General features: G+C 49.2%; 1 protein-coding gene across 2 annotated transcripts in view; it reads left to right on the top strand.

Moving 5' to 3' along the window:
• Nucleotides 1–11,285, top strand: part of MFNG (MFNG O-fucosylpeptide 3-beta-N-acetylglucosaminyltransferase) — a 12,652-nt gene extending 1,367 nt beyond the window's left edge. The window contains exons 2-8 of one of the 2 annotated variants that reach the window (XM_057387823.1): nt 4,111–4,159; nt 4,687–4,789; nt 4,878–5,031; nt 6,044–6,129; nt 7,415–7,580; nt 8,090–8,175; nt 9,006–11,285. In XM_057387823.1, coding sequence (XP_057243806.1) covers nt 4,111–4,159; nt 4,687–4,789; nt 4,878–5,031; nt 6,044–6,129; nt 7,415–7,580; nt 8,090–8,175; nt 9,006–9,072 — 711 coding nt within the window. In that variant the 3' untranslated portion in view covers nt 9,073–11,285. Of the gene's footprint in view, nt 1–4,110; nt 4,160–4,686; nt 4,790–4,877; nt 5,032–6,043; nt 6,130–7,414; nt 7,581–8,089; nt 8,176–9,002 lie in introns of both variants that reach the window. The other variant, XM_057387816.1, reaches the window with a different exon arrangement.

Raw genomic sequence — 11,285 nt, 5'->3', positions numbered from 1 at the left:
ANTTTTTTTTTTTTTTTTTTTTTTTTTTTTTTTTTTCAACTGGGGGCCTGATGTTTCCACTTTTTGCTAAAACAGAGTTTGGAGAGTTTCCTTCCTGTTAGAGGAGCTGATGTGGGGCACCACATTAGTGGTACTGTGCAGACTGGCTTACTGGTGTGCAGGAGTACTCCCCAGAGCTCCAGTGGTTTTCTCCCTCCCTCGCAGAGCTGCTCCTCAAGACAGAAGAAATCCTGGGGCTGCCCTGAAGGGTGGTTTTTTTTGCCTCTGCCTGTGTGTGATGGGTGCCTAGAAGGCAAATTCAGGCTTCAGCGAGGAAGGGGGATGGGGGCGGAGGTACTGGGTAGGAGAGCACCTGAAGCAATGCGGGGTTTTCTGGGTAAGGATGGTTTTCCACTTCACGGTGCTGCAACTGTCTGATGTGCTGCRGTCGTCACAGGAAGCTGTGTCCTATTTTGAGCATGCTTCCTCTCCTGGCTGCGTGTCCCTCTCAGCAGCTGAGGTGCTTTGCTTCTTCCTCCAGATGCACTTCCCCTCTCCGTCGGGCTCTGGCCCAGCAACTCCTTGGAGAAACCAAACCCAGCCACATGGCTGCACTGGCATTAGGATATTGCTTCTGGGCCCTTCCCTTCCCAGTGGGCTTTTAGGGAGCAATTCACCTTTCCTTCCTTTGTTCGACAAGCCAGTGCCTGGCCATTCTGCTGATGATTGGAATTAGGTACTAGCTCCCCAGATTYATCTGATCCCCTCTGGCATGCAAGTGATGTCCAAACCTGGAAAGAGGTGTTGCATTTTTCTTGCGGCTGCCAGCCTCTGGGAAAGCTACACAGACTGAACAGGAAAATAGGAAGGAAGGCTAGAGTGGGCCTCATTCATTTTGAAACATTTTTTTCAGTGTTATCAAATTTTGTCACAAGCTCAGTATTTTCCTCTCCCCTCTCAATTTTCTGTGTTTTTCTTCTGCTTTTCTTTGAGGGAAGGGGAGTGGAAGTGGAAAGGGAGGTAAAGAGAAGTACATGAAAATCAAATATTTTCTTAATATATTCCTGCTTAAGGATTTTTTAAAAGTTTACGGGAAAGGGGTAGTTTTGAAAATCTGACATTATCGAAAACCTTGTTTAGAAAAAAAAAAAAGACGGCTTTCAATTTTCAAAGGACATTTAATTGTTGTGGGAACAGGAACAGTGCGTCTGACCTGCTATTACTGAGTCCTTATGGAGAGGCACAGGCTTTAGGAGTCAGTCCCAAAGAAATCCAAGTCTCAGAAGTCCTGATGTGCAGAGGCTGCCTCCTCCTAAAGCTGACCCAGCGTCTCAGTGTCTCACTTGCTCTTCAGAAGAACTCACTCAATTCCATGCGTTTTTCTCCACCAATGGCCAGCAGGGAAATTTTAGCAGCTGGCCATGTTGCTGATGCCAAGCTTGGCTTCAGAGTGGATTGCCTGCCTGGTTTCTTCCTGGAGGAAGCAACCCAGACCTCCCAGGTCAGGCTTAGGTGGCTGTAACAGAAGACAGGAGCAGCTGTGGTTTTGATGTCAAGGACAGACTGTATGGGGGCCAAATTAAAAGTCCTCTGTGTTGAACTCTTGGGGTAGAGAGAGAGAGAGAGAAAGAGATTGTCTCTGGAACGGCTCTGTTTAATCTGAAGACATGCAGTTGRTGAGAGATGGGGAAGTGTGAGGTGGGCACTCTTTGCTGGACCATGCTCTCCCTCTTGAGAACTGATCCATGTCAAGCTTTCCACAGGAGATTGACATGAAAGTCATTTTAGTGAAAGACTTTTTTTCTCAGCAAAAGCTCAATCTAAACACAAGTGTTGGTTCTAATCCTTGTTTAGACTGGGCAGAATCTTGAAGTGACTTGCACTGTTGGCCCCAGATGGAGATAGTTTTGATGGAGGGAAGTCCAGCTTTCTGGTGTGAAATGGAGTTTGTGTGGTAGCGTGAACTAATTCCAACACCCTCCCTCCTTTTAGAAGCCCACACATCCAGCCAATTGAAATGAAACCTTTGAATGGCCCATCCTGAGCTGGCTTTCAGATTTCTAGTGTTGTGAACGCACCACAGGTTTTGAGTCTATTCTCTGTGCAGTACACAATAATAACCCTGCTGAAGTGTTTGCATTCTGGAGAGGGTTTCTTCACAGAGAACGGATACCCTGGGAGCCTGGGAGATGAACAAAGCCCTGGATTGTCAGGTTCCATATCTTTATTCTCTTTTCCTAGTTTTTAATTTTTTTTTTTATTTTATTTTCATTCTCCAGTTTGGGGTGAAGAGTTATCAAAGCCTAGTATTTACCAATTGCAAGGGCTCTTATGTTCACGGAGAGCTGCCAGAAAAAGCTGTTTGATGCAGTGGCTCCRTATCACTGCTTGCACTGCTGTCCAGCAGACATCCTTTCCTACACAGACATCTTCTCCATTCCAGGATAGAGGGATGCTTCATGTGCTGTGCTTCATCTCTGGCAGCAATTGCTGTTCCAGGTTTCCCACCCTCAGGATGGAGGCAGCTGCCTGTGCTATTGCGATCTTCTTTTGCATTTATTCAGCACAGCCAGGTGTGCCATGGAGATCAAAGTTTGGAAGAGCCAAAAAAATCAGACTCGCCTAGTCCCTACACTCCCAGCTCCCTTTTCCCAGTTATTTTGGAGAGTCTGGTGTTGCCTGTGGTGACAATGTACTTTTATCCTTGGGTTCCAAAGAAACATGTTGGGTGTCTGCAAAAAAAAACATTTCTCATCATGTATCAAGAGAAAACTGGGAACCTCGGAATATTTTTATGAGTAGAAAATTTGGAAAAGATGCAGATTGCTATTTTAAGTCAATCAAATCTGATGCTTGTTAGACACGTGATATCTAGTTGGTTTTATATCTCTAAGCAAGTAATTTCCAGCAACAATATTTCATGGGTTTTTTCTTTTRAATATCAAAATGTTTCAAGAGTTTCAGATTTTTTTTTTTTTCTGAAGATTAAAAAAATTAGCCAGAGTGGAAATTTCTAACTCTGACATGCTGGCAAGGGAAATGCCATGCYGCTGACAGTCCCAGCCTTGCCTGAAGGTTGTGATATGGTCCCCTGACCCAGAGCAATTCCTTTASCTGACACTCAGCTAATTGCTTCTTGTCACATGATCCCCTTGGAAGTGGTTTTAACTAAGAGGCTTCACTGGAGGGGTGGGAATGTGTGTATGGCCCATTGCTGCAGCTCAGCTGTTGGGGGTAATTCACCCAGCTCTGGTGAGTTCAGTGAGACAGAGAGAGATCCATCTGAGATCAGGAGACCATCCTGGTGTCTGTGCTTGAGCCGGGTGATCTCTGAGGATCCTTCATTGCCCTTGTTTCACGTGCACATTTCTCTTGCTMCGTCCTCTAGACAGGGATGTATCTCCCAGTGTTGGGTGGGTGTGGGGAGATGTAGAGACTCGAGTCTTCTTGCCAGAGCCTTGGGGAGCAGTGAGGGCTCCTGGAGCTGCTGTCTGCCTGCCTCGTTCCCTTTGTGCCTGCRCAGGTGCTGTGTTTAACCAGCCTGTGGGCAGCTGGTAGGGAGACTGTTTACGGCTTGTGACTCCTTTTTTATTTCATGAAAGCTCATTTTCTGCCTGAGGGAAGCTTTTCTCCACCAGCCCTGATTCTCGCCTGGCTCTGAAAAGGGAGAGATGTGCCACATAATGGCAGCAAGGGGGATTAGAGAAGCCTGGAAGTGAAGGAAGAGGAGGAGGACGGGGCAGAAAGTGGCAGGGGGCTGTGCACTCTTCACACACAAGCAGATGTTCTTTTAACCCAAGTATTATTTAACCACAATGCTTTCATTTTTCTACCACTTGCACCTAATCCCGGGCTACCTCACTCAGTGTCACAGGTCCCCTGTTCACAGGGCAGTGGTGAGCACCATGGGGGTGGAAATGAAGCCATACAAGCGCTGATGGTTGTGCCCTGTAGGAAGGGGGAGCACAGGCACCCTTGTGTTCAGCTGCTGCCTGGGAGGGGGTACAGCAGCTGAGGATGGAGGGGGGTAACCATGTTGTAACCATGTCCAGCTGTGGGAGAAAGAATTGAGCAGCCAGGAGCAGCACCAGCCCCATCCCTGAGAGTAACCTCTTCTCCTTGTTTCCCCAGACCTACATCTTCACTGATGAAGAAGATGATGCCTTGAAGAGGAGAATGGGTAATGACCTGTCCTGTGATGCCCTCTTTCCATCCCACCTTCAGACTCTGAACTGCCCTGGCCTTGAAAGGGGGGCAGGTGTGAGGGCTGGCTGTCCTGCYCCAGCACTGAAATATGCCCCTTGCCATGTGCCCTGGGAGGGCCCCAAACTGTGCTGGTGATGATTTGGTGTGCTGTGCCTCCTCAGGGCATGCAGCCAACTGGAGGCAGGGTGCTGTCTGCCTGAAAGCATCCATGGGTAAGGAGCAGCACATGACAGAGCCCTTCAGCCTCTGTATCGTGGTTGGCAGTGGGCAGGGTGTAAGTGTGGATGGCCGGTGTCCTAGTCCTGGCCAAGTTGCTTGGCTTTGTCCAGATTTCATCTCCTGGCAGGGGGAWGAGTGGAGTCCGTGTCACCATGGGCTTGGTGCTTGTTGGGGGGCCATGAGGAGACTGTCTATGAACAAACCCCTTCCCTCCTGCCCAACTGCCCTCCATGTGATCCTTGTGCTAAGGGGGCTGGCTCTGAGCTGTCCCTCTTGTGGCAGGTGGCCATGTGATCTTCACCAACTGCTCTGCTGAGCACAGCCACCTGGCCCTGTCCTGCAAGATGGCCGCGGAGTTCGACGCCTTCCTGGCCAGCAGCCTGAGGTGAGGCAGGGCTGCCGYGGGGACAGCCTCCGAGAGCAGGAGGCACCCTCCTTACTGCAAACCTCTTGTGTCTTCCTCTCTGCCCCAGCTGGTTTTGCCACTTGGACGATGACAACTACCTGAACCCTCGGGCCCTCCTGAAGCTCTTGTCCTCCTACTCAGAGACGTGGGATGTTTACCTGGGCAAACCCAGCCTGAACCGACCCATCTGGGCCTCCGAAACGCTGCCAAACAACCAGACGGTACAGCCTGTGGTGGTGCTGCGGGGGCAGATTATTGTTTTGGTGCTTTAGCTCACACTTGTCGTGGTTTAACCCCAGGTAGCAGCCAAGCCCCAYACAGCCGCTTGGTCACTCTCCCACCAGAGGGGACCAGGGAGAGAATCGAAAGGGCAAAAAGTAGAAAACTGGGGGGTTGAGATAAAGAMAGTTTAGTAAGGAAAGCAAAAGCCATGCACACAAGGAAGGTAAAACAAGGAATTAAATCACTGCTTCCCGTGGGCAGACAGGTGTTCAGRCACCTCCAGAAGAGCAGGGCTCCATCACATGTAATGGTGACTTGGGAAGACAAATGGCATCACTCCAAATGTCCCCCCACTTCCTCCTTTTCCTCACAGTTTATATACTGATCACAATGTCTTATATATATAGTCTGGAATATCCCTTTGGTYAGTTGGGGTTACCTGTCCTGGCTGTATTTCCTTACAAMCTCCCCTGCACCCCCAGTTTCCTCACCAATATGYCAGTAAGAAAGCAAAAAAAAGGCCTTGGCTCTGTGTAAGTCCTGCTCAGAAATAACAAAAACATCTCTGTTTTATCAGCTCTTATGTTCAGCACAAATCCAAAACACAGCCCCACACCAGCCACCATGAAGAAAGGGGACTCTACCCCAGCTGAAACCGGCACAATATTGCAAGGAGCAATGGGCAGCAGCTGAAAACTTGCCATCTTGTCTGAACATGTCTGTAGGTGTTGACTGAATTTGATCATCCAGGCTGCTCTGCCTTTGCACACGTGTCTGACAGCACATAAGCCTGCCTTGGGCAGCCCACCTGTTGCTTCCAGCAGGAGCTTAGCTGTTCCAGTTAGCAGGAATTAAAATCCAGGGAAGTCCTTCTTCTGGGCAGCAATTGGGCTGGGGTGACAGTAGGGCTGTGTTTGTCCTGGCATCAAAGCCAGATTTCCAGCATTCCTATTTCTGGGAGTCTGGTATCATCTGAGCCTCTGCATTGATTTCTCTGGTGTTTCTCCCCAGAAATCCATGCGCTTCTGGTTTGCCACAGGAGGGGCTGGGTTCTGCATCAGCCGYGAGCTGGCCAGGAAGATGGTGCCCTGGGCCAGGTGAGCTGGGGAGCACGGGAGCCTTTGGGGAATGGCTGCACATCAATTCCTGGTGGTATCAGACCTGGGTTTGTGCATATGGTGTTWGCAGAGATGCAGACTGCTGCGTGCTGTGCATCTGCAAGATGTGGGGTTGGAGGAATGGTGCATTTGCCAACTGTTTGAAAACTGGTAGGAGCAGGCACATCAGCAAGGTCAGAGGATGATGTAGTGCTCTCTCCCCATCTCCTTAAAGATCATGGTTATTCTCCACATTCCTTCCCATCCCTTTTAGCTTCCTCTGTTGTTTTTTCCTAAATGATTTCCCTATCTGCCTATCTCATCTGCCCCTTGCCTGCCTCTTTCCAACTTTCTCTACCCTCCTCCTGAGCCAATTTTCTGTTCCCTCACCCCAAACCTTCTTCAGCTTCTCAGAGTGCCCGCTATCATTTCCTCAGCTTGATGCAGGCAGAACAGAGGTAGGCCCCAGGGTTGTGTCAGCCCAGCCTATAAGGGATGTATTCCATGATGCCCTAGGTTATTCCACAGGCTGTTCACACGCACGTTGGTGGCATTGACTGTGCCAGATATGAGCATACCCAGAAGGACAGATCTGATCCCCACCAGATGGCTGCTTCAGCCAAAACCTATGATACGTGTGTTTTATAGTAGACCCAGTCAGGAGGATGATCTGAGATAGAGTAAAATGAAAATGGCACAGATGGATAATGCCTAACCTGTCATAAAGTTGGCATTACTATTTTTAAAATGCTTAGAACACATTTGAACTGGCTGGGGATTGTTATAGGAGACAGTGCTTCATACTGCATAACTATTCCAATTACAGAAGCCTTAAAACTGCGTTTAGTCTGTCATCAGAAGGTGGCCAAGTATGTGGTGTTACATTACAGTGGACCCATGGATGGTTTATCCAAGCTGCATGTCCTGTTTGCTCTTCCTCCTGGACCTGGTCATGTTCTCCCAGTGTTTCTCTTGTGGGGGCTTATCTGACCCCTCAGAGTTCACCCAAACAGGTGGAGAAGTGACTTAGTGAAGTGTGTCCAGTCTCTGCATCAGCTTACCAAGGACCTGGAARTACATCAGAGACAGCATCTGACAATTCATGGGGCAGCATGGCTGGGAATGATGAAGGATCAAACACACTGCTGAATCTTTGCAGGTGAAACTCAGGGATTTCTTGCCTAGTTACAGGATTTACTCTGGTTTTCAGTAATCTCCTGCCCAAGTGGATGCCTACATTTGCCCCTACCCTTTTCCTAACCCACACAGCTCTACTGTCTTCCAGTGGCAGGAACTTCCTGAGCACTTCCGAGCTCATCCGCCTGCCGGATGACTGCACTGTGGGTTTCATTATCGAGTGYAAGGTCGGTGGGCAGCTGATTCCCAACGCACTCTTCCACTCCCACCTGGAGAACCTGCAGCTCATCCCCTCCTCTCAGCTTGTGCAGCAGGTGAGGAGGGGAAATGAAGCAAGAGGGAGATGTGCGAGGAAGGAGAAGTGGAGGGGAGCTTACAGGCACGTTATCCCACTGATGGCACTGATGTGCATTGAATCAGTCATCTGCTCTTCTGGGGAGGCTTTCCTGACAAATGCTTCTTTGAAATAAGGAGCAGATGTAGCCTGCAGCACAGTTGCCAGGCACAGTGCCCTGGGAGCAGTGGAGAGGAGCACATGCATGGGGAGTGATGGGAGGATGGAGGGCATCCCTGGGAGAATGTGGCACAAGGACAAGCAGAGATGATGATTGATTGGGAAAGGGCCTTTGACATGGCACTGTGCCTGCCTTGCAAAGGGCCAGTGGGGTGGGCCATCATGGGAAGGAAGACAGGAGAGATGTGGAAGACAGAGGCCAAGCCAGCAGAGAAAGAGCTAGAATGGGAGTTTCTGTCACCCACAGCAACTTCCTTGCTCCTGAACTCTCCTCATCCTCTCTAATCCTTTCTCACAACTGCTTTGTAGGTCACCCTCAGCTATGGTGTGTTTGAGAACAAACTCAACGTCATTGAGCTCAGTGGCCCCTTCTTGCCCCAGGAGGATCCCTCAAGGTATGGGGCATGCGTGCTCTGGCTGTTGCTGCTGTGTGAGTCCCCTGACCACAGACTGGGAGGGGGAGGCAGCCCAGCAAGGTGCAGGAGGGACAGAGGGACAGAAACCTTGCAGTCACATGGCTAACTGGGTGAGGGGCACACCAGCATTGAGCTGGTTTTTGAATGCTTATAAACTTTGCAAACCTTTGGATGAGTGGGAAGAAATGAAACGTTTGACAGATTTTATTTGGACAATTCCTAAGCCAAAWGTATTTCTGTTTATTTCCCACTATGAGGCTGAACAAGCTAACCTTTTACCTCAGGGACAGGAACAGAAATGTTCTTTTAAACTCAGGAAAGGAAATTCTGCTTGCTTTTTCATTTTATGCTTTGCTGAGAAAACTGAAGGGAAAAAAGAAAAAGGTTCATTTCAGGCTGACTGCAAACAAAACCGTTCTTTGATTTACCTTCTCCTCTTTGAGTGAACAAGCCTAAAGTTGTTATTTGCAGAGCATGAGTAGGAAGATCCTGGCTGGAGATAGCAGGGGTGGGAAGCAGCTAGGTGATGAAAAGAGCATCAACAGAATCATGTAGCAGGGGCTGGTGCAGTGCCCATTTCCCTACGTGTGATCAGGGTGAGCTGTGAGCTTGGGCTCCATGGGCTGAGAGCTGGGTTTGGGTATCAGAGGAGGCTTTGCTCGTCTTGAGGTGAAYAACCAGTCCTGAGCTCTGTGGTCCAGGGTGGATGCCTGATGTGGAATGGGACGTGAGGGAGAGGTCTTCCATCTTCCAATTGTGTGCTGGTGTAAAAACCATCTTCTGACCTTACTTTGCTTTYTCCCCAGCAGGTTTCGATCACTCCACTGCCATCTCTATCCCGACACGCCCTGGTGCCTGCAGGCTGTTGTCTGGTGATGCCTGAGCCTCAGCTACAGTGGATTTGGGTGACACCTGTTCACCTGTATGTGGGGAGTGGGACATTGAAGAAGCTTGGTGCTCCCAGTTTTGCCTTTTCTGTGGTGGTTGTGGTGCTCTGTGATGGCTTTCTTGGTCCTCACTCAATACTGGTGACACAGGACAAGAGACAAGGTCCTTGTCATCATCCAAAGATGGATAAGATGGGCTGCACACATGGATGAGTTCTCGTCTGTGCTGGAATATGTGCAAGGGAGGGAGCAATGTGCCTTCTGGGCAGATCAAGGATCCAATAGTGACTGCTGGGCATCTGGGTGGAGATGAGGACTTGCTGCTGCTGCCCTGTGCTCTGGCTGCATCTTGCTGGGCTAGAAGGGCCCTGTGTGTGTGTCCCTGGTGCCCAGCTCATGGTGGGTGGTGCCCAGCTCATGTCATGGCTTCAGATGCTCTGAGCAGGACCTCTTCCTCCAAATCTTCATTCCCTACTGCCACACTTTTCAGCCGCAGACCTGCTGAGTGTCTGCATAGTCAAGGTCTATAGAAATGGAAAATCTAACCATTTCTGTGCTGAGTGAATCCTGGAAAAACATGGTCCTTGCTCAACGGGGGAGGTGGACAGGAAGTACAAAGAATGAGGAATCCCCTGCTCTGCTGGGACRAAAAAGAGGGCATGGGGTAAGGGAGCCAGGAGGAGACTGAGCAAGATGAGGATGGTTCCTGCCCTGAACACTGATGGTTTGATCTTGTATGGCACTGCATTATTCGTCTCCTTATACCTTCTTGATGTGAGGTCAGGATAATCTCTTGCTCTAATTACCAACCTGTCGTCTGAGATTAGACTCCAACTCCTATCTGTGAGAAGAGACATAAAGGATTAGAACTGGCTGAAAGAGAGGAGAAAGGAAGAGATGGAGATGGAGTGCTCGGGAGCGGATTAGAGGTTACAGCTTTATAATCTCTTCTGTCCCCAACCAAAAAAATTAAGGCATGAAGGAATGGAAACAGCAAGGCAAAGAGCTTTTTATGTCACTGGGTCTTTCCTCCAGATGCTAATAGCAGCTTTCTGCCTTCCTGCTGTCCCTGCTGAGCGCAACAGGGGGAAGGAGTGGGCCCAAATAGGTTTCAAGCTTTCTGGCATGTTTGTGAAGGGTTCTTTTTTTCAGTGCAGTGCCTGGTGTGAGAGCTGGCAATGGTCCTTGCTGGGGAACGGACTTTGGCATCATTTTGTCCTTGTGCACACAGTTAAATGGCTGGGGGAGAGTGTTGCAGGGAAAGCTGGAAGGCAAAGAGGCTGTTTGAAATGGCAGGTGGTGCCACAAACAGGTATTTCTCTTTAAAGAACGTTTGAAAACAGACTGCTGGGATCTGTGAGAGATCCTGTAATCTCCAGATGAAAGGACAAATGCCCTTTCTCTAAAGAGCTGCTCAGCTTTGATATTGCTGATGTGACTAAGCCTGCTGCTGGTGGGCTGGAAGAGCCAAAGGCGACTGTCACTGTGGCTTTGCTGTTTTGAAAATTGGCCACTCTGTCACCTCCTACCAAACCCCCAAGCACCATCATCTCCTTCACAGCACACATGAAGTTTAAAGGAAAGGCGTCAGAAAGACCTTCCACCTCTGCAAAGGGGGGTGTAGAAAGGAACAAGCACTTTAATTTCGGGAAAAACAGAAGTCAGGAGCCTGCAGAGCTGTTCCCAGCCTGGTCATTCTTACTGGCATTGAGTCAGCTGGTGTAACTGCACACAACCTTGCTTTCCTCTGTTGCACAACAGCCCTTTGAACCACTTCATCCTGAGCWGCACAGGGGCGAGCTTATGCCAACAACCATTCCTTGGGTTGTGCAAAGCACTTGGCTCGTACAGCTATGCCAGCCAAGAGTTCACGTGGCACAAAACAGACACAGCTGTTGGAAGAGAGATGCAGCTCCAAGAAATCTTGCCCCACAGGACAAGTTTTGTTGGGTTTGAACGCAACCAGAAGATGAAATACGCTTTTGTAAGAAGRAAGGAGTCTTTAAGAGAAACCTGCATTACTTGGATATATCATTTTTCCTCATTCAGATTTTCAGCTGATGTTAATGGAGACTTTGAGTTAAAAAGCTGTTCCTGTCTGTAGATATCCCAGTGACAGTCAGAGCAAAATGCGATTCATGTGAGGAAACTGGTACAGCAGCTTTGCTTCCCTGGGGTAAAAGCAAAGCAGAGAAACCGAAA

The sequence above is a fragment of the Malurus melanocephalus genome, unplaced genomic scaffold, assembly GCF_030028575.1.
Source record: "Malurus melanocephalus ecotype Western Australia unplaced genomic scaffold, MMel_1.1 scaffold_17, whole genome shotgun sequence".
NCBI classification, from domain to species: Eukaryota; Metazoa; Chordata; class Aves; order Passeriformes; family Maluridae; genus Malurus; species Malurus melanocephalus.
The sequence above is the reverse complement of the archived record's forward strand: the minus strand, read 5'-3'. Positions and strand labels throughout refer to the sequence as shown.